Genomic DNA, 23,401 nt, shown 5'->3' with positions numbered 1-23,401 from the left:
TTGAAAGGCCTTGCAAGGTGAAAGGTGGGGAGGTGAATCCTTTAAATATTGCCTTTAGGTGACATCTTGGAGCAGTGGGTGGAGGAGATTAAGTTGGGACTATTTTCCCTGGCATAAGTTAGGTTGGCAGGAGGTCCAGGGTATACAGACAAGCTGCCCAGATGGTTGTGAAGTGTATGGGTTGATAAATGGTTGCTCACAATGTCAGAGGATATTTGGAGACTAGACGCTAGTAGGTTCTCTACTTATTGATATAGGCTGTATGTTTTGTTCAGCTCCTTCTTTGCATTAAAGCTGAGTGACTTTGACAGCAGTGTGGCATATACAGTAAAGATGGAGAAAAATATACAGAAGGAAAGGTATGGGGAACCCCAGTAAATACAGACAGAGGGAGATACATGATGTTCCTCCAATCTTATGGAAGAAAAAGGGGTATATAGATGGTTTCAAACCATCCACCTTTTGAATCACACCTGTAACAATCAGCTATTTGGATCCTTAGCTAATGTACCTTGTGGTGCTGTTGTCTAGTAGCAGGAAGTCCTTAATAAGATTGGTATCATCCATGGCTGGAATAGGCCAAACCCTCCTACCACCTGAAGCAAGAAGCAAGAATCTTCCCTTCCCTTATACAGGGGATCCATTCCGGAGCCCACCGCATAAGGGAAATTCTGAGTATGCTTGAGCCCCATTTAAAGCAATGGGGCTCATGCCTGATGCAGTGCGCCGGCACATGTGCCATTAGTATTTCCGGCATGTGGCACCGTTTCTTCTGTGGTGGCTTTCAGCGTATGTTGAAAGCTGTGTATATTGTGCCCACATATGACGCGGGCACACTGTATTACCTTCACATCACAAGTCTTCCATAGTACGCTACTAAAGTGGATGACCTGGCAGAAGTGACGTCTCCTTGTCAAGCCCCAGAAAGAGGACTCAGTAGCATCACATATCCCAACACAGAGGGGGGTTTGGTGCTCAATTTTCCTCTTGCCAAAGTCAGCCCCACACTGGAAAGAAGGAAGATGAGACGGCAGAACACCTGCCATATTAAAGACTGGCCCTACTTCAGTACTGGATATTTCAGGAAATAGATCTTTCTTTGTAGGGCTGGCTGGCACAGTAGGGGCACGGGGAATCGTGGTAGCATCCTACTCTATCTTGGAGTGTTGCTGCCTTCTTATATGGATAAACATATGTTGGCCAAATTATAACAAAATGTGTGTTTTTCACCTGTCACAGTCATTAAGTACTCTCACCAAGAAATCATCATGTATAAATACTTTCTGTATCTAACATTTCATACTTAGCTAGGGACTAAACTAAACTAAACATTAGAGAAACTATTTAAACACAATTAAAGTAAGGCAACATACAAATCAAAACCAGTTTATTCATCTTTAATCCTGGAATACTCAAGTAGAGACATAATCCTAATAAAATACTGATCTTTTAACAGTATAATATGGAATGAGATGTTACAACTCTCAGTTCAAAAAGGGAAAGCCAAGGGGTTGTGAGGAGAGATCTGAGGATATTTGCTGCATAAATAAGAGAAGGATGGGAACATGTGACTTTCCAAATAATGTTGAACTGCAACTCTTATCAATCCTACTGGCTAGAACTGATGGGAGATACAGTCCAAAAACTTCTGGAAGGCCACATGTTTTCTGCCACTGTAACAATATAAATCTATGTTAAAAAAAAAAAACCAAAAAAAGGAAAAAATAGGAGTATGATATTCAGTGTGGACTTGAATATTTTTTACACATGAAATTTAATTCACACTGAAATTATATTCTAGAAGCATATGGGAGGTGCTTAAAATATGCGTGAGGTTGTCTAGACTGTTTCTTCCACTTTGTTACAGGAGAAGAATGTCTGGATAGCCCCATCCCAAATGCTAATATGAGATGACATTAAAAAATGAGGTTCTACTCTCCAGTTAATTTTTCTTTAAAATGTATATATCAATGCTGACTAAACAAAGACTGTTTACGACCCATATTTCTATTTAATTGTAGATCTCAAGCTTTGAAAAGTTAAATACTTACATAACTCTATTATATATATACATATATATATTAAAGCATGTGTAACAGTTGAATGTGGCATGCACAGAAAATCATGTTAATCTTGTAATGCAACCTGACCCCTAGATACTGTCACTCCATAGGTTTACTAAAGGAATGTCAATTTGTTAGATATTATCTATGCACACATGAAATTTCTGTGCAGAGAAAAAAAGGTTTCGGTTGGTAAACAGTGGGACAATCCATATTTATCGCAATAAAATGTACATGTTTTGTGACTAAACTGGCGTTCTCTACTTGGAAATACAGATCACTCAAGAGATTCATTAAGGTGCAGCTGAAAGGTGTGCTATCAATGGGATGCTACATCTGCTCTGGATTTTACTCTGAACTTTAAAGGAGCTATGCAAGGTACTGAACCAATTTGGGGGATATGGTTCAGCACCCTGGCTAATGCCTTTAAAGCTCCATCTAAACCCCAAAGTAGATTTAGCACCTGACCAACATGGGAACCAAAAGCTGCCACTGCTCCAACAGATCTTCTTTAGCTAGTCCATATTAATTTTGGATCTGTACAATATCATCTTGGTTATATGGAAGATAAAAAGACTAATTCTTTGCATTTGGAGTGCTGCCATAAAATACAGGCTTCCAAAAGCATACCAATATATAGATAAATAGTTTTGGAGAAGGCATTCCACGTCATTCCCTGCCCTGGAAAAATAGTGGGTGCTGTGAACTATCAAATGCATTCGTGTATCAAATACCTTTGCATGTTACACCTTATTACCTCCTATCCACCTTGTTCAGAGGAGGCTGGAAGCATTTGAGATATTTTTATTTTGCCATATGTCAGCTTTGCAGTCTGAGTACCATTACATCCACAGACTGAAAAGTGATGTTGGATATGACCAAACACTTCCTCAGACTAAGAACAATGGGCAGCATGCATATTTTATTCTTTTGCTTTAGATAGGTAATCAGCCAGTTTGGTGAAACCTTCTTCTTGCTGTTCAAGAAGGTCTAGGATAATGCCCATAGGAGTCTTCTTTAAGCCAATGCTTTCCATCTTGTTCTCTACTTTGTTCTTTATGTTCCGAAGCCTCAAGGAAGCATGAACAAACATCACTGCCAAAAAGAAAATCATATTAATAGATGGTTTCTGTTTGATATACAGCTGTGACAGCTATTTTGTTTTGAAGGAAAATAAAAGCATAGAAAGGTTACACACACACACACACACACACACACACACACACACACACACACACACACTTTAAGGCAGCAGTGGACAAATCCCAAGGTCCTTTATGTGGCCTTCAATCCTCCAGACTCCCTGGCCTTCTCTTTTTCTGGACAAAAATAGAGTAAACTGGCTGTCCTGGAAGCCTAAAGGTGCAGCAATTCACCTTTTAAATACAGGTTGTCTCTTTTATCCAGGGTTTTGGGGGTTACAATATTCTGATTGTAGCTCAAAGGTGGTCAACAGCACCTCTAAAAGCTTTTGCATGGGGTGGCACTTACTATTTTTGCTACATTTGGGGGGGGGGGGGCAGGGGTAGTAACTTCTCTGATGTACCCAGGTGCAGACTGGACTTAATTTCAAACAGGAAGTTTAGGCAGTTACTGTTTGGAAAAAGACCCTGTCTGGGACTAAAATTTTCACTCCCCAGCAATGAAATGCCCTTAAGCTTCAAATGCCACCCCATGGAAGTACACATCACCATCACTGCAATCTAAAACTTTCAAGATTAGCCAAAATAACACAACTCTGGCTAACTCAAATGGCACAGGGGAGCCATAAATTTAGGAAAATAGTAGAAGCTACTGCTAAATGCAACAGTAGACTACAGGAAATGACTGACAGGCTGCTTCCTGACCACAAAAGACAACCCTCAGCCATAGTTACAATAAGTGCATCTACTGGTTTCTTAATGTGACTGTGAATAATGAGAAGCTTAAACATTTAATGTTATGCAAATGAAAACCATTTTAAAAGTATCTGGCCTACAAGAAGAACTCACAGAATAGAGGAAATGTGATTCCAAACATGAACACCATCACTCCTCCGAAAAAGGATATCAAGAAGTAGCTCAACAGCATAATAGCGATGACAAAAGCAAAAGGATAGTGCTTCTTAAACTTGTGAATGAAGTCTTTGTGGTGAGATGCCCACACAAATGTCAGGAACACCAGGATTACCACAGCAGCCCCAAGAACCATGCTCAGTGGATTCAGAAATCTGCAGAGACACAAGATACAAACAACCTTTAACATTATATAATTGCTTTAGTATCTGTGCTAATATGTATTTATGTTGATTTTCTCTGTTGGTTTATACTATATACTTGTACAAATTTCAGTGGCCTGATGAAAGTAAATTTTGATCTGTCTTGAACATTTAACATGCTAAGCCACCCTGGTTGTAGTGGTTTGAGTGCTGGACTAAGAGTTCAAATCTCCACTCAGTCATGGAAAGCCACTGGGTGACCTCAGCTTCAAAGGAGGGTGATGGCAAATTTCATTAGAATAAATCTTTCTAAGAAAACTTCATGATAGGGTCTCTCTAAGTCAAAGCTGATTTAAAGGCACATATCAATTTAAAATGGCAAAGCAGTCAAATCAAATCTCCAGTTCAATACACTGATCCATTGTTGTTGGATGCCTTCGTGTCATTTCCAACCTAAGGTGACCTAGGCACATCTATCATGCAGTTTCCTTGGTAAGATTTATTCAGAGGTGGTTTGCCATTGCCCTCCTCTGAGGCTGAGAGACTCTGACTTGTACAAGGTCACTCAGTGGGTTTCAATGGCCAAATGGAGATTTGATCTCCTATCTCCAGAGTCCAAGTCTAATACCCTGACCACTACACATGCTGGCTCTGTGACAATGATTTATTTAGCCACATTTTAAAAGCTCTTTCCTTTTGTAAAAAGATCTCAAACTGAGTTTTGCAAGCTTTTATATGCAATGAGTGGCTTAAAAATACATCAGTAACAGCATCTGAACTCTGTAACCTCCTGTATCTATCAAAGTGTATTTACTTGTCTTAATCAAACACTACTGCAGTATTCCAGCATGGTGTAGTGGTTTGAGTGTTAAGACTATGACTGTGGAGGCCAGGGTTTCACTGGGTGACTTTGGGCAAGTCACATGTTCTCAGCTTCGGAACAATCCTCTGAGCAATTCTTGCCAAGAAAACCACATGATAGGGTTGCCATAAGTTGGAAATGACTTGAAGACCCACAACAACAACATCCCAACATGAAGAAGTTTGGAATATATCTTCCCCATGGTTCATATGTTATGCTATCTGGAGACACTTAAAAAGGTGAGAGTGGCTGAGCTTTAGGATACTGCTGCATCTTTTTAGATTGTAAGCCTGAGGGCAGGGAACCGTCTAATTAAAAAGACTGTATGTACAGCGCTGTGCAAATTTACAGCGCTTTATAAATAAAGGTTAATAATAATAATAATAATAATAATAATAATAATAATAATAATGTAGTTTCTGACCAAACTAAAATGTGCTGGATGGAGTCATGCAAATAGCAAAAGCTTTCATTCTTAACAGCTGGCTCAACAGAAGCAAAACCCAGCACCATAAATGCTGGGGAGTAAGACAAACAAGATGGCAGGGGAAAAGAAGGGAGGAATAACTGGACCAATGAAAAGGCACTGCTGTGTTTAAGGGCTATATAGCCCCAAAATGTTAGATACATTAGTCTGGCCAACTTTCTTCAGTGCAGGTAACAATAGTGGGACACTAGCCTCTCTCATATGCTTACCACAAGCACAACATATGTCATATGACAAATACTAAGGTACACAGGGCAACAGAAAGGTGAGCATAAAAAAATTAGGGTCATGTTAGGTCATCCATACACATATACCAACGCTGTGAATTTGTTTGAATCTAAATTCTTGAATCAACTAAGACTTGGGAAATAATTCATCCCTGCTCTAACTATGTGACTTGTGAATAGATCATTATGCTCCCTTGCAAAAGGCAAGTTTTATATAAATATCTTAGTATTACACAAACCTGGATGGCAGACCACCAATGAATACCAGGTGTTGTGGGCTATATTTCAGAATAAGGAATTGGCAAAACCACCTCAGAGTACTCCTTGCCTAAAAAAACCCTACAAAATTCATGAGGTCACCATAAGTCAGCAGGGGACTTGAAGCCACATACATACACATATACCCAAATTTACTGTTCTCAGTACACAAAGAACTCTTCTCATTGTTACCATCATTAAATAAACTGATAACTTGATTAAAAAGCAAAATAAAATAAAATAAAAATTAAAAAAATTCAATCTTTCCTTTAGAGAAGCAGCTTCAAGTCAGCTGCCCACCTGCTCCTGCTGCTCATACAAACTCCACTGCGGCATACTAAGAACAGGCCAGATCTGCTTGTTATTTCCAGTCTCTGAGTCACTTCTGGTCAGCCCCAAGCTATATTTAGATCGAAAATTTCTGAATGTTCTGCCTGGAAAAGCTGAATAGTAACTCCAGGGAGAAAGTCACTCTGTTTTGAACTAATATTTATTATCATTATTCTTATTCTTATTATTCTTTATTTATATAGTGCTGTAGATTTACACAGTGCTGTACATAAAAACAATAAATATTAAAGAGTAAACCTGCCTATGGCGTACAATATGAAGAAAATCAACTCATTTGAAATATGGTGCTGGAGAAGAGTTCTATGAATACCACAGAGTACAAAAAAGACAAATAGATGGGTCCTAGAGAAAATGAAGTCTGAACTCTCCCTCGGAGCCAAGTTGACTAAATTGAGACTGTCATACATCATGAGAACACAGGACTCACTAGAAAGGACAATAATGTTTGGTAAGGAAAAGGAAGCAGGAAAAGAGGAAAACCCTATCAATGGTTCCCAAACTCTGGTCCTTTAGATGTTGTGCTGGAGAAATGGATACTGAGGAGCCAGAGAAGGGGCCTTCAGAGGCAGGCCCAGTACCAACTGCCCTTCCCAGCAGCTACAAAAGAGGAGCCAGAGGAGCTCCCAAGCGTCCTTTCCAACCCGCTTCAAATCGCCAACCATGGTATATGGAAGAACTTAGGAAGATGAAGTGGGTTGGACAACGACTAGAATGTGCTTGGCGAAAATCTCGACTCTTATCTGACAGGATTCAGCATAGGAAGTTTCTTTGCTCCTATAAAGAGGCAATACATGCAGCGCGTAATTCTTTCTCCTCAGGTTCCTCCTGTACCTGAGGAGCCGAGTCCTCCTCCTCGTCCTAAAAGTCCTCCTCGTGGCTGGCCATGACACAGACAGGAGCGCCTGTTATCAGCTCTGGCTGATACACCAGCTGCACCCTTTCCTGGAAGTAAGGGACCTAGAAACTGTAATGCATGCACTGTTAACCTCACAACTCAATTTCTGCAATGCACTCTACATAGGGCTACCCTTGTACCTAATCCGGGAACTACAGTTAGTAGAAAACAGGCTGATCACTGGTAAAACTAGAAGTGATCATATTACACCTATTCTGAAATGTCTTTACTGGCTGCCTATTGGCTTCCAGGCGCAGTACAAGGTGTTGGTGATTACCTTTAAAGCCCTACATGGCTTGGGTCCAACCTATATAAGGGATCGCCTACTTCCGTACAATCCGCCCAGCACCCTCAGGTCCTCTGGGACGAATATATTACAACCCATAAAACCAGACTAACAGCAACCTTCCAGAGGATATTCTCCACTGCCGTCCCAGACTATGGAACGCCTTGCCAGAGCAGATCCGTCAAATAACCAACCTAGATAGCTTCAAAAAAGCTGTCAAGACAGATCTCTTCTGGCAGGCCTTCCCAGAATAGTTCAATCTAATTTCTGTACTTTCCCTACTTTATGTAACCACTGCCTCTACTAGAAAATTGCTGTCATTTAAACAGGTTGAATTTTTAAACTGTATTGTTTTTAATCATGTTTTAAAGGGAGGGTCAGTTTATTTTTTGAAAGCATGTATTATTCCACTATATTCTAGTCATGTAAGTCACCTTGATAGCTGCAGCAGAAAGGCAGGGTATAAGAATGAAGTTTATTTGTTATTTATTACTATGGACTGCTAAAAGGACGAATAAATGGAGTACATCAAGTCTGAACTCTTCCTAGACACCAAGATGACTAAACTGAGATTGTCATACTGAGAAGACACAAGTCACTAGAAACGACAACAATCCTTCGGTAAGGTAGAAGGCAGCAGGAAATGAAGAAGACCACATTTCAGATGGATAAGACTCAATCAAGGAAGCCAAGGCCCTGAGTCTGCAAGAAGTGAGCAGGGCTGCTGATGGGAGACTTGACGGGTTTCTCATTCATGAGGTTGCTAAGTCAACAATTTACCTTCTCAGGATTATATGGCAGAAGTGTTAAAGAAACAGCATCTAATCGTTATCTAGCACTCCTTCTAGAATTTGCCAGGGTCACTCAAATGTTTCATCAATCTACTAAAATAATTTCTGCATTGCTAAAGTAATGCAGGCATCAAGACATTTTTGTTTTTTGCTGAGGTGTTAGTCCCCCCCCCATACAATTAACTCCTGTTCTCTCAGAGACTGTTGAGCAACTACTCATATAATGGATATAATCCACAAGGCATTTAAAAATCAGTATCGCTGCAGCTTAGATATATATATTTCGCTGGAACCATAGAGAACAACCAGAATAAATGATTCAGAAATTACAGCCTAACAAGTTTTCTATCAAGCTGCAATGCATTTTGACTGCAATTGGAACTTAACTACAGTGCAAGAGATTACTAGGAAGATTTTAAAAGTTAAATTTGTTTATCATGGTCACAGGAACAAGATGATGATGTAAAAAAGCCTTTTCTGATGACACAGTTGCAGAGAATTTAAGCAACAAAGGAAGAGCATTTGTATGCACAGATGAGAAACAGATGTGTCTGTGCCTTCAAGTCACCTATCAGCTTATGGTGACACCATAAATTTCATGAAGTTTTCTTAGGCAAGAAATACACAGGGATGGTTCCTCAAAGAAAGAAGGCTGGTTCCTTCCTCCGAAATATAGATCCTGTGTGATCTTGGAAGCTAAGGAGAGTTAGCCCAGGCTACTGTGTGGATGGGAGACTGCCAATGAATATCAGGTGCTGTAGGCTACACGTCAAAGGAACAAACTGGCAAAATCACCTCTGAGTATTCCTTGCCTAAGAAAACCCTATGAAATTCATGGAGTCAACATAAGTCGACAGGGAGCTTGAAGGCCCACGTGCAAATATATATGTATGTGTGTGTGCGTGCGCCCATATACAGAGAAACTGATATTAGTTCTTAAACTGTGGAGCTGTAAAGATAACATGAATGCCTGGCCTCAAGTCTCAAACCCAGTCAAGACTCTGCCATCTTCATAAAGTCTGAAGAGTACAAGCTAAGCAAGGAGAAGCTCCTGCCTGAAACTTATAGCTCCTTGAAACCTTGCTGGTGCTGTGGTGGATTCTAAGTAAGCCTTGGCCTGGTTAAAAGAATTTAAGTTTCCCTTTGTTATCCTGTAAATCTTACTTCATATGATTGTTTGGGATGGGGGTAGGGACTGAAAGAACTGAAATCTTTCTGCATCTATCCTGAACTATTTTTGGGTCCAGCTTCTGCAATTACTCTAGAGACAGATTACATGGACAAAAATTTCAGGCACAAAATATGACAAGCATGACTGTACACTGCAGCTCTGAACCATCATTCAATGTGCACATGTATGACTTTTTAATCTTCTAGAATATGGCCACATAGCCTGAAAAAACCACACCAAAAAACAAACAAACCAACACTTCTTAATCTGTTTTAAAAGTGTAATTCTATGCATGTTTATTCCTTAAGAAGTCCCAACTATTATCTAGCTAAATCCTGATCGTTTTTATGTACCTTCAAGTCATTTCTGACTTATGGCACCTCTAAGACAACACTATCATGGGATTTTCTTGTCAGAGGGGGTTTGCCTTTGTCATCCTCTCAGGCTGAGCATTTGTGACTTGCCCAAGACCATGGCCAAATGGAGACTCGAACACTGGCCTCAAGAGTTGTAGTCCAACAATCAAACCACTACACCATGCTGGATCTCAGTTAAATCCTGGATTGCAGCCTAATTCTCTCAAACCCTCAAATGAATGTAAAAGGTAACCACAAAAAATACTCCTTTGATTGCAAACTAATCTTACATAATCAGTGAATCAATAAACCTCTGGATTTCACTTCTCAGAAATACTGTCACAACACAGAGATGGACAAGAAAGGTATATGTATGCTAGTTTCTGAAAAAGCTTCAAATAAGCTGAAAGTAATGTTCTAAAATGTTCCACCTCAAACAGCAGGTGGTCAATATTGATACCATCTCGACTAAGGTGTTAAGACTAGTAATCCATCATATCTGATGTGTGCTCTGAAGTCTTCCAAATTAGAGTCATTAGATATCACAGGTGGTCTTAGCAGCGAGGTTAGTTATAGGATATGCTCTAAATATAGCTCTTGTTAAGAGAGATTTATTGAATGCAACAGACACCACTACTATATGTGCAGGCTGCTAGTAGAGTGGTAGTAGTCTGAGGTTGACAATGTTACCTGGACAACCTATGAAAACAAAAACTTGGAAAGGAGATGATTCGTTTTTAATAATCAAGACTAAGTGACATAGCAAGGGCAGGGATAACACAGAGGTGTAAAGCAGTTAATATAAACAGACTGCTGACTGAGTGCCTATTAGGAAAGTACTGCACAAAGAACAAGGCAAGTGAAACCAAGAGGACAAAAATCATCTGCAGGCAGGCAACCTGTGTGCTCCTTCATGGGAACAAGCCAAGAGACTAGCTTACTAGTCTTCTGATAAAAAATTCACTCTGCAACTTTCTGCAGCAATGAAAAGTTAAAAACAAAAAAGAAAAAAGGTTGGGTTCCTCTTATCTGATATTCCAAAATCCAAAATACTCCAAAATCGAAAACTGTTCACATGGATGACTGAGAGACACTTTTGCTTTCCAGTGGTTCAGTCTACACAAACCTCATTTCATGCACAAAATTATTAAAATTATTCTGCAGAAAATTATCTTCAGAATATGTGTATAAGGTGCATACAAAACATAAATTTCATGCTTAGATTTGGGTTCCATCTCCAAGATATCTCATTATGCATATGCAAATACAGTATTCAAAAATCTGAAAAAAATCTGAAATCCCAAACACTTCTTGTTCCAAGCATTTTGGATAAGGGAGATTCAACCTGTACTGTGGAAAACTTGTTTTCACAGTGAAACATGTTGGCAGTAGTCTGAAGAATGAGCATGAAATACGGTACTTATATAAACCAAGCAGGAAGAGAAAGCAAAGTAACTGTTGCTAAGATTAGTTATGCTCTTAAAAGCTAAAAGTCTGAATAGTCAGGAAAGTGGCAGGAAAACAGATCATGTAGTTCTAAGATCAAGAGGGAAGCCAGGTTGTTTTCCAAATGATGAAGAGGCCTTCAAAGAAATGGCCAGGCACCAGCAGTTTTTCCAAATTATCAATGCTATGGAGTTCTGGGAACTGTAGTTTTGTGAGATATTTAGTCTTCTCTGTCAGAGAGGGTTTGATCAGGTTTTGACAGGCTATAGTGAGTCTGAATAATTGTTTCTTTGCAGACAGGTTGTTGATGTTGTTGTGTGCCTTCAAATCATTTCCAACTTCTAGAGAACCTAAAGTGAACCTATCACAGGGTTTTTCTTGGAAAGATTTGTTCAGAGGTGGTTTGCCTTTGCTATCCTCTGAGGCTGAGAGAGTGTGATGTGCCCAAGGTCACCCAGTGGGCTTCCATGGCCAAACCAGGATACAAACCCTAGCCTCCAGAGTCACAGTCCAATACTCATACAAATACATCATGCCGGCTCTTTTTTTAGACAGATACTCAGGAAGTATACTTAAGCTGCATCTGTGCTGCAGAAACAATCCAGTGTGTCACCACTGCTATGGAATTCTGGGATTTGTAGTTTGTTGTGGCACCAGCCCTCTCTAACAGAAAAGGCTAAATGCCTCACAAAACCACAATGCCCAGAATTCCACAACAATGAGTCATGCCAGTTAAAGTGGTGTCAAACTGGATTATTTCTGCAGTGAAGATGCAACCTTAGTTAAGCAATGCTTGGACAAAAGAAATTAAAAAACAGTACAGGGTATTACCAACAGTTGGCTCGAGAGGGCACCAGTTCAGGCTAGTAAAGAAAATGTGAAACGAGACTGGAGCGAAGGAGCCAAGCATGCAAGCAAGAACATTAGACTTCCGACATGTCATGATGTGAAGGTTAATGCCGTCCACCTGCCTCTCTCAAACTAAAACTAAAGGGATCGCTCAGCTTCTTGCAGATGCCTATTATGAGCAAGGGTTCATGTAAATTCAAGGATTTTATGATTGACTGACAGGTACTGTAAAGCATGGTTTTAATTAGCAAGATGGAATTTGTAAGAGAGATGGTGCTTCCAAGATCCATATTGAACTACAGAATGTTTTCCAGATGCAAAAGCACTTGCTTCTGCATATGTTTTAATGTTCACTGACCTCCTTTCAGTTATAAATTATAAATAATACTGTGCACTATTTAGTTTTCAGCTGCAGTTTTAAGTATCTATGTTATGTTAATAGGGCAATACTGTATGATGAACTACATTAATTAAACAGTAGATAAAAAGGAGGAAGCAAAGAAGAGAAAAAAGGGAATGTGGTAGAATAATATGGTTTCTTCTTTGAAAACTTGAACAGCAGATAATTTCCCTTTTGGGTGGCTTGCAATTGATGCTGCCGGAATGATATCACAAATCATACCTCCCTGTGAATGAATAAGCTAAATTTCTATCACAGATGAACCTTCTGTTTACCCATTTAGATAAATATAATACATGTAGCCTTCAGCTAATTGTGAATTAATGCAGAACCAGTAAAACAGGGATTGATGGCCCTTTTAAGATCAGCAGAAAAATAAGGCTACCATGTACAGTATTTTTATATAATGCAACACTAGGGCAATACACACTTTTTTGCTCATGCCTGCATTATAGTATTATTAATATTTACTATGGTCAATATACTTGCTTCATTCTGCAGTCAATTTTGTAAATATTGCATAATGTTTAGTAATCGTGGTAGCCATGGGGCATTCACATCAACATTGCTCCTTCCTTTTAAATTAATCTGGAATACATTCTAATCCTGCAGCTCAGTTTTCATTGCCAATACTATATTTAGCATCACCACAGCCATCCTTTTATACAAAGTCTCATGTTAATTTTGTCTGCTCTAGTTGCCAAGTGGGGGCAATTGGCTTACACAGTGGAAACCTCTTAGAGAGTGCTGAGTTCACTATTAAGCGGTATAGAAATGGAAATGCTATTGCTATTATTATTAAATAAATGGGAAAATCTGGAGCCCTCTGTTTCTGCACCATGGTGGCAGTCTGCACAGGCGTCCTACTGGGCCTCCATCCTGAGGTCAGAATGTGGTGCCCAACATGTGATTGTCACTGGCCACCTTGTTCTGGCCCCAGAAGTGAGCAACTTATGCCAGTGTCAGATGCATTGGGTGGCCCAGTGGGATGTCCATGCAGACAGCCACTGAAGCACAAAAACAGAGGCCAAGGTAATTTGGGGGAGGGGGGGAGCAGGGCAGGGCAGCTTTGGGCAAAAATAAGAAAAGGCACAGCCTCTGGGGAGACAGAAGACAACCTAAAGATTAGGCTACAACAGCTTTAATAAAAAGCCACATAATGTGGACCATTACTGGAATGACATCAGCATTATCAGCAACATGTCAGGGTGCCTTAGAGGTCAAGGATAGGGACATATTGGCCCATTCCACACGGCGTAAAGTACATCCCCAGGACGTACTAGGGTTAGGAAAGGGCGTGCTTTACGCATGCCCCTAACCCTAGTACATCCTGGAGATGTACAAAATGGTGGCGCCTGTTCTACACGGGCGCCGGCATCTTGACGTCGTGGATGCCTAGCATCCGCACATCACGTGGCACTAATGATGTCGCGAGTGCGCCATTGGCACCTTGTGGCATCATTAGCACACCACAACAAGAAGCGCCATTTGGGGGCTTCTTTTTTGCGGCGCAGAGGAGCCTCGCGGTTTGGCCACTGAGGCTCCTCCACGCAGCAAATGAAGGCGCAGGCAGACTGCCCATTTTGGGCAGTGTGTAACGCGTCATTGATATCTAAAATGAGGATATAGAAAGGGGAGCAAGGCTATGGAGTGTTTTGAAGATAAAGAGTAGGAAATGGTGCTTGATCTGGAAAACTGTAGTTTCAAGCACTCTTAAACCTCAAATCCAGGCTCACACTATCTTTTTCTACAGAACCTGCACTTTTCAAAAAGTTAAATGCAACCTAGAATTATTACATTTTAAAGTTTATGTAGAAATACTGACTCAACAAATAATTTAACATCAGCAATAAGTTCAATAAAAAGCAATCAATAATACTGCAAAAGAATAGCAAATCAAATGAAAACAAGTGAAGATAATAAATCAAAAGGGCAGGTATATTGAGAATTCCTGCATGGCAGTTGGACTAGATGGCGCTTGAGGCCTCTTCCAACTCTACGATTCTATGATTCTATGTATACAAAGGAGGGATAAACAGGGTACAGATTATCCAATTGTACACAACCTGAGGGTTACAGTTAGCACATGTTATGTCAGAAACTGAAACTAGGTTTGCAAGTCTTCTTATCTAGCTTGCTGAGTTCTCAGAAAGGTTTTGCTTCTCAGATAAAGGTACTGTGCTCTGATGATGGAGGAAGCCACCAGGCCTCTGCTCCCATAGCTAGACTGCTATCTCTGCAATATAGAACCACAGATTCACAGAGCTGGAAGGGACCCCAAGGGCTAGCCAATCAAAAACCCTGGCAGGCAGGAAGACACAATCAAAGCACCCCCAACAGCCAACCTCTGTTTAGAAACTTCCAAAGAAGCAGACTCCAGCACTCTCAGAGGGAATGTGTTCCATGGTTGAACAGTTCTTACTGTCAGGAAGTTCTTCCTAATGTTGAGGTGGAATCTCTTTTCCTGTACTTTGAATCCATCACTCTGGGTCCTATTCTCTAGTACAGTGCACCTGTGTCATATGCGGGCGCATTATACGCTGCTTTCAGCATATGCTGAAAGCAGCACAGGAAGGAGCAGCGGCGTGCACCGGAAGAAACAATGGCACACGCATGCCACCACCGCAAGCATGAGCCCATTACTTGTAATGGGGCTCAAGCATACATGTTATTTCTCTTATGCAGTTGTGTTTGTTCCGGAACGGATCCCCGCGTAAAAGAAGGGCACACTGTATGGGCTAGAGTTCATGGAAAAGGCGAGATCCAAAGTAACAGGTAGCATCTCACAAATGTTCTGGGATATTGTTTTAAGCATAAAGGATGGCAAGGGCACAGTTGTCTGAAGAAGCAGGAGCTGCTCGGATGGTTGAAAGTTGAAGAGAAGCAAAGTTCATGGGATGGAAAGTATCAGGACATAACTTTGGTAATAAGTGAGATGCAGGGAGAGCAGGCTGGATGTAAGTGTGGCTATGAAGTCAGCAGCCAAATCTAAAGAAGGGCATCTTGTTCTAATCACAAAGGGAGCAAGAGTGCTAGATAAGTTATAAGGAAAAACCGCAGTAGTCTAGATGAAAGATGACTGGGATGTGGACCACAGCTTTCACTAAGAGAGGAAGAGAAGGGCCAAGTTTTTGCAGTGTTGTAAAGGATGTAGCAACACATCTTACCAAGCGATTCAGTATGGAAACAAAAGAGAGCAGTTTCCAAAAGGCAAAACCATTGCTACATTTGGTAACATTGCTAATGGGTAAGGAAAAATGATACGAGAAAGTTCATATGTTTTCTTTATGAGACATTTAGGCTTTTTCCACTGAGGAGGAGAGAGCAGAATGTCAAAGCAGAGAAAGTAAAGAGACATGTAACAGGAAATGTAGTTGAAGCACAAAGTTTTCTATGCTTGACAAGAGGAAAGCTGGTTGCCTGCAACACAGGAAGCTGAATTCCCCACATCACAACAGACTATTCATCATCTCCTGCTAGATCTCAGTACTGCGAGAGGGATTCAAAGTGAATTTGCTCTGGAGTAACAACAATACTAGTTCCAGTACAGTATAGAATCATCATAATTCAGATTCTCCATATTACTCTGAGACCCTAGCTTCAAACTATTCCCATGAGATTCAGCGGTGCAACTTGTAGCTAACCATAGACAAACATTTGCTTCTAAAGAAATTCCAGTAATCACAGAGGAACATTCTTCTAAGCACGTTTGTTTAGGATACACCAGAAAGATGAAAAATGTTTTGTCTTTTGCTTGTCCACTTGGCAGAAGTCCACTGGCTGCCATCCAAAGTGCAAAAACAATGCCCTCTTCTTGCTACCCAGGCCCGGACCTTGTAATTCAGGTTGTACAGGAATAGGAATGACATTCATCTTTCCTGACTATCATCTCAACTACCATCTTTTCTGAGTAATTCTTACTGCTTGTCATGCAACTTCACTCCCAGAGTTCATTTTTGTAAGTGAAAACATTAAGAAACAGATGTGGAGAGGATTCCCCCCCCCCCATTTTTTCCTCTGGAAAATTTTCCAGGTTGGAAAATGTATTAACCGACATTTATCATATATCTATATAGATTTATCCATAGTTGTCTGAGCAGCCGATCATATTAGATGGGCTAAATATAAGATATGAACTTCAAATTATTTTTCCATGGAAACAAGCACTGACAACCTCTAGCCCTCAAAGAAAATACTAAGAACACTGCTACCCTCCTTGCTTCTCAGTGAGTCACAAATACAAGCAGCCAAGACAAAATGTGGCAAGTTTCCTGTGCCCACAGAACCACATCCATCCTTTAGTGAAACAAAACGTTCAACTAGTTGTACTGAATTAGGTTTTTCTCAACTCATAGTGTAGAGAGCTTGTGAGCGAAACTGAGAGTGCTACAGTTATGCCTCATGAAAAGAAATTCAACCTGATGCAAAATATATCAGATACAGTACTCATTTGACACATGTCCTAAAAACAAGGGTTTTTTTCAGTTGCAGTAATTTTCATTACAATGAAATAATTTCCATTTGAAGTTTTGAATGTATCTGAATGTAACGTTTAAACCAATCATGCTAAATCATAAAAATTATTTAGATTTCTACTTTTTCTGAAAATTTACAATTGGTAATAAGCATCCCAAGACTTAGTTTGCCATTGCCTTCCTTTGAGGTCGAGAGAATGTGACTTACCCAAGATTACCCAGCGGGGTTCCATTGCAGATTGAGGATTTGAAGCCTAGTCTCCCAGAGCCTACAGGCCACTAATCTATTCAGAGTAGTGTAGTCATCTGAGCACTGGGCTACAACTCTGAATATTAGGGTTCAGTTCTCCACTCAGCCATGGAAATGCACTGGGTGACCTTGGTCAAGCCATACACTCTCGGCCCCCAAATCCCCCATAGGTTCACTTTAGTCGGAAACTACTTAAAGGCACACAAAACAGAAACAAAAACACATCCCAAGACTGCCAACAGGAAGAAATTAAAATATATAGCATCCAGGGACGCTTTGGTACTCCTGATGCAGCAGGAGCTAAGTCGAACTGACAGACTCTAAAAAATGGAGTGGGCCAGATGCCAGAAGGCCACAGTAGAGACCCATGAATGCACTTTGCTCACTCATGTGCTAGAAAATGTAGAGGCCTTACAACTGTTTTCATAGTGGAGGGACAACTGTCATAACAGAAGGGTTAGTCATCAAATTCACACAAAATGGAAGTCGGGGAATTTAAATCTGTTGCTCCTTCCATCTTCTGAACATTTTACCATGTCAATCAGTTTGCAGACAATTACTTTCTGTGGTACTGTGCTGTCTTTCAGCAGACCAAGTCCATTTCTAGGGAGGTATTTAGTAATGCTAATCCCCCTCCCACCACAGCAAAAAAAATCAATTCATCAGTACCTGATGGAGGCATCAAGAACCAATTCTACCTTGTCTAGCTTTCCTTCTGAGAAAATTGAATGACATTTTGACAGAGGTTGCAAAGGGGATTGCAAATGGTACTGTTGAATTTGATTAATCCTGTCTTAAACTCAACACCAAACTAAAATGCAATGTGCTTATTTGTTCTACCTGTAAGGATGAAAGTAACCTGAAATAAGCACTTTCAGTTTTTTATAACCTTCCCAGCTACCCTCATAAAGAAAATATTTTGAACATCAGGCTCTAAATGGTATTGGACAATTTTGTCATAAAGAGCTAAATCCAAAGTCAGTTCTCATTAAAACAGACCCAATGAATGAATGCTATTTGCCAGTCACCCACTTATCTAAGTCCCATTATATAAGCATACTCTAGTTGAAGTAATCTTGTATGTAGCCAGTGGTGAACCTATGAAATTCATGGAGTTGCCATAAGTAGAAAAGTGACTGTGGTCCAAAACACATTGCAGAAATAATCCAGTTTGAGACCGCTTTAACTGCCCTGGCTCAATGCTAGGAAATTCTGGGAACTGTAGTTTTGTGAGACATTTAGTCTTCTCTTTCAGAGAGCTCTGGTGTAACAATAGACTACAATTCCCAGGAGTCCCTAGCACTGAGCCAGGGCAGTTAAAGCAGTCTCAAACTGGATTATTTCTGCAGTGCGTTTTGGACCTAGAAGTCACACACATAACATAATAGAAATAGTAGGATAAGAGCCAGCATGTTGTAGTGATTTGAGTGTTGGGTTAGGCTCTGGGAGACTAGGGTTCAAATCACCACTCAGCCATTGGGTAACTCTGAACAAGTTGCATTCTGGGAGGCAAAGACAAACCTCCTCTAAAGCAATCTTGCCAAAAAAACTCTATGTTAGGGTCACCGTATGTTCGAAATGACTTGAAGGCACACAACAACAAAAATAGTAGGAAAACTTCTTAATTATAATAGCAGGAAGCTGTAATGCAAAACGGATGTACCAGATCCCTATTTATCCACTCCAAGTCATGTAAAAAATTATGATGCAATTAAGTTCACATTATCTTGATAGAAATAAAAATCACTTTTAAATTAAAACAAGTATTAATATATCTGATTATAGGATTGCAATCAAAAAGGAAATCCCACTGAAATCTCTTGAACACATTTCTAAGTAAGGAGAACTGAGCACTGTATTTTACCCCATTTTTCTACCACAAAAAACCATGCAGCCCAATGATGTTCATAAGCAGCATTCAACTTCACAAAAATGGAGATTTCATCTTGCTTGAATATGCTGCAGAGGACATGCTTTTTATCCTAAAATTAGAAGTCATTTGAAGAGTTACTAAGATGCCAAATTGGGGGCATTTTAAAATTAGCCTTCTGAAGTGGCATTTTTTTTTATTATTTCCCAAATTAAAATTGTAAACGCAGTTGGGAAGCTTTTCATTCAGGAAATGAATGAATTCAGCCAGGAAGGAGCTACTTTCTAAATATGAAATGCCACATGAGGCATAAAAATCAGATCTATCCGTTTTGGGCTGACTTATAACATTTCTATAAAGGATGTTTGTGCATTTTTAAGTACTGTATGTTCAAAATTATTTCACACTTCATTAGCTAGTCCCATAGTTTACCATTCATCCTCAACTCCCCCAGCCACTCAACTAAACAGTGTGTTTGGACAGGAACGCAGAAAGTGTATTTAACAGCCAGGTTAACCCATGAGCAAATGGGGAAAACAGACACACTCATTTTAAATGAACAAAAGAGGTAGCTTTTATTTAAGGCCATTTATATTCAAGTCATAGAAGGGAATCCTAAAAAGAAGCCTACATTTTTTTTCTGTAGAAATTCAGGAAAGAAAAGACCTCAACCCCTCAAAATGTATGTCCCAAATGTAAGATGAGTGTTAAATCCATTTTGCAGAAAAATATTCAGCTGATAAAACCTCTCTGGCAGCTGTACTTAAGTCAAACTGAAGATGTGTGACAATATACTTAGTCTATTTGGAGATGATACACTTAAGTCTACGTGGCTAAAGATAACCATTGTAAGGCAAACATTTATTTGGGAGCAAACCCAGTGATGTCATTAAACAAGCTTTGGACAAAACATTTATGAACCACACAGCTCAAGAGACAGCATTTATAAGCCACACAGAGATCTTTTTTGCAACTACCTTTCTACAACCATGCTGCTATTGTGTGCCTCCAAGTGATTTTCAACTTATGGTAACCCTAAGGTTACCATATCACAAACCTATCATGCCACTGGCATCCTCTGAGACTGAGAGAGAGTGACTTGCCCAAAGTCACCCAGTAGATTTCATGGCTCAGCAGGGATTTGACCCATGGTCTCCAGAATCATGGTCCAACACTCAAACCACTACACCATGGGGTCTTTCTCCACAACCATAACCCATAAGCCATTTTAAAAACCAAGAGTCTAAAGCAACCCAAATCTGACAGTCCTTAGCACTTTAACTTTGAGACCCAAATCAACAAGAACAGAAGGAGAAACACAAAGACAAACAGGGCTTCATCAATGAGAAAAGGAAAAACCATCATTCAATGGTGTTTTGTTGTTGTTGTGAGCCTTCAAGTAATTTCCAACTTATGACAACTCTCAGGTGATCTTATCATGGGGTTTTCTAGCAGTTTTCTTCTTAGGGGTGTTTGCCATTGTGTTCCCTCAAAGCTGAGAAAGTGTGACTAGCCCAGGATCACTTGGTGCATTTTGATGTCTGAGTGGGGAATCAAACCCTAGTCTCCAGACTCATAGTCCAACACTGAAAGCACTACACTATACTATGGGGTCTACCCACACGTAAGTGTTCACAGCAAGGGTGGGCAAACCTGTAACAGGCCTTAGTTTTTTGTGGGGGAGTTTCAGACTGTGAGGCCATGTTGTAGAAGAGTATATTCCTGATGTTTCATCAGCAGCTGTGGCTGGCTTCTTCAAATCTTTTCTCTGAAGATACCAGCCACAGCTGCTGATGAAATGTCAAGAATAAACTCTTCTAGAACACGGCCTCACAGCCTGAAAAAACCCACCAAAACCTATGGATGACGGCCGTGAAAGCATTTGACTTCACAGTGGGCAAAGTGTTGCACTCAAGGCCTTTTTGTGGCCTTTGACTCCTCCAGATTTCCCAGACCACCCTTACTTTCCAAAACCAGCAATGGTCCTATGGCAAAACATGTGGCTCCAAAAGGATTCAAGGGACTGAAAAAAAAAACCCCAAACTCACCGCAGCTGGCCACCTCCAAGAAACCATCCTACAGCAGAAGACAAAGACTTTCTGCAAGGATTGTTTACCTCCCCCATTCTGCCCCTCCAGAAGAAGAGAGGCTGAAAATACCACTTTTTCTATGGTATATCCAGGGGTACCTGTGTTGGCCTTGTAGCAAGGTATCCTAACAACCAATATCCACAAAAGAGTGATTGGGCCAAGCAAAACGTACAAAATAAGATGTTGCAATTTTGCATTTTGTGTTGGCCCTAGTCACCCGCTGGGGTTTGGTTTCAGGACCCCCATGGATACCAAAACCTGTGGATGTTCAAGTCCCATTATATACAAAGGGGTAATATAATGGTGTCTCTTGTATAAAATGGCAAAATCAAGATTTGCTTTTTGGAATTTATCTCTCTCTCTCTCTCATATATATATATATATATATATATATATATATAATGTTTCAATCCATGGATGGTTGAATCCATGGATCTGGAGGGCCAACTGTATTGCTGTTTTGTGGATTTTGCATTTGACTGTACTTTTCTGTAGCATGAGGAACGCAAGCCACAGGGCACTGGCATGTATTCCTCCTGCCTTAGGGCTAAACCTGGCCTCAGTCCCCAAATGGAGTAAAACCAAAGGAATGAATGGGAGTGGATTAGTCATCCTTCACACAAGTCTCATTCCTTCCCCTAAAGCTGGAAACTTGGCTGTACAGCAAAGGGTGTGTAGTAGCCAGTGGTTTGAGTTTGGGACTATGATTGCAGACAACAGGGTTCAAATCCCTTGTCAGTCATGTAAAGCCACTGGGGAACAAGTCACACTCTCTCAGCCTCACGGCAATGGCAACCTCCTCTGAGTAAACTTGCCAAGAAACCCCTTGATAGGGTTGCCATAAACTGGAAACGACTTGAAGGCATACCATCTTCACCACCACAGGGAATATCATCATCATCATCATCATCATCGATTTGCATCCAGTTTTCCCTGAATATTTAAGCATAACAATTTTAACAATTGTAACATAACAATTTTAATCACCATTTATTTATTTATTTATTTGCATCCAGCTCCCCCCCCCACTATTTAATTTTAACTGTAATTGTTTTAACCATTTTAACATAAATTTAAGCGTTATCATTATTTATTTATATCCAGCTTTCCCCCACAAATATTTAAGTTTTAACCATAACAATTTAAGCATGATGATAATAATAATAATAATAATAATAATAATAATAATAATAATAATTTATCTGTCCCTAGCTCCCCCTAAATATTTTAATTTTAACCATAATAATTTTAACATAAGAATGTTAAGCATAATAATAATAACAACAACAATACTAATAATGTATTTGCATCCAGCTTCCCCCCCAAACACACACACTGAAAATAATAACAATAAAAAACCCCATTGGGGCTCAGAGCTGTTTCCAACCTAAAAGAATAAATCCAATTATACAATTACAATTACATAACCCTAGGCAGCCACAGGGGCAGAGAGGGAACAGCAGTGGCAGGGAACCAGGGAAGAAGAAGGAAGGGAGGAGAAACGGTCCTGGGTTCTAATCCTGCGGGGCGGAGGCTGACCCACCCGACGATGGAGACCACTGCGGCGGCCACCACCAGGTAGTTGGTCTGGTAGTAGAGGAGGTTGCTGACCACCCTGTTGTTCCACTTGGAGATGTCCTTGAAGTCCGGGACGGCGAAGCGGTCGTGGCCCGGGACGAAGTCGTCCCAGGAGCGGAGCGGGGCCACTTGCACCTCCATCCTCCTCGCCTCTCTCTCTCTCTCTCTCTCTCTGTGTCTCTCTGCAGCAGAGGAAGGAACAGGGCCGGGCTAAAAAAAAAGACGGGGCGGCGGCCGACGCACAACTGCAGCAACCCTTCACGCTGCTCGTCGTCTTTGCGGTTGCCTGCACAACCAGCCCCAGAGGAGTGAGGCGGGAGGGCGCGCTTTGGTTTTATTTCCTCTTCAGCCCAGAGACTGAGACCCTCCTTTAATTCCAGGGGAATGAATGCCCTACCTTTTCAGCCTTTCTCTGCAGGAGGAATCCCTACCCGAAAGAGGACATGCTAAAACAAATGGCAGTACTTGCCCACCACAGGGGACATTTGGGGAATATTTG

The 23,401-nt window shown here is 40.5% G+C and overlaps 1 protein-coding gene across 1 annotated transcript; it reads right to left on the bottom strand.

Moving 5' to 3' along the window:
• Positions 1-1,370: 1,370 nt before the first annotated feature.
• Positions 1,371-23,107, bottom strand: ARL6IP5 (ADP ribosylation factor like GTPase 6 interacting protein 5). The gene is made up of 3 exons (XM_042452344.1): positions 22,868-23,107; positions 4,055-4,272; positions 1,371-3,158 (listed from the first exon to the last, which is right to left on the bottom strand). Exons 1-3 carry the CDS (start codon positions 23,041-23,043, stop codon positions 2,986-2,988), a joined length of 567 nt encoding a protein of 188 aa, XP_042308278.1. The 5' UTR covers positions 23,044-23,107; the 3' UTR covers positions 1,371-2,985.
• Positions 23,108-23,401: the final 294 nt, after the last annotated feature.

The sequence above is a fragment of the Sceloporus undulatus genome, chromosome 2, assembly GCF_019175285.1.
Source record: "Sceloporus undulatus isolate JIND9_A2432 ecotype Alabama chromosome 2, SceUnd_v1.1, whole genome shotgun sequence".
NCBI classification, from domain to species: domain Eukaryota; kingdom Metazoa; phylum Chordata; class Lepidosauria; order Squamata; family Phrynosomatidae; genus Sceloporus; species Sceloporus undulatus.
Note: the sequence above shows the minus strand (reverse complement) of the source record. Positions and strands in the feature narration are given on the sequence as shown.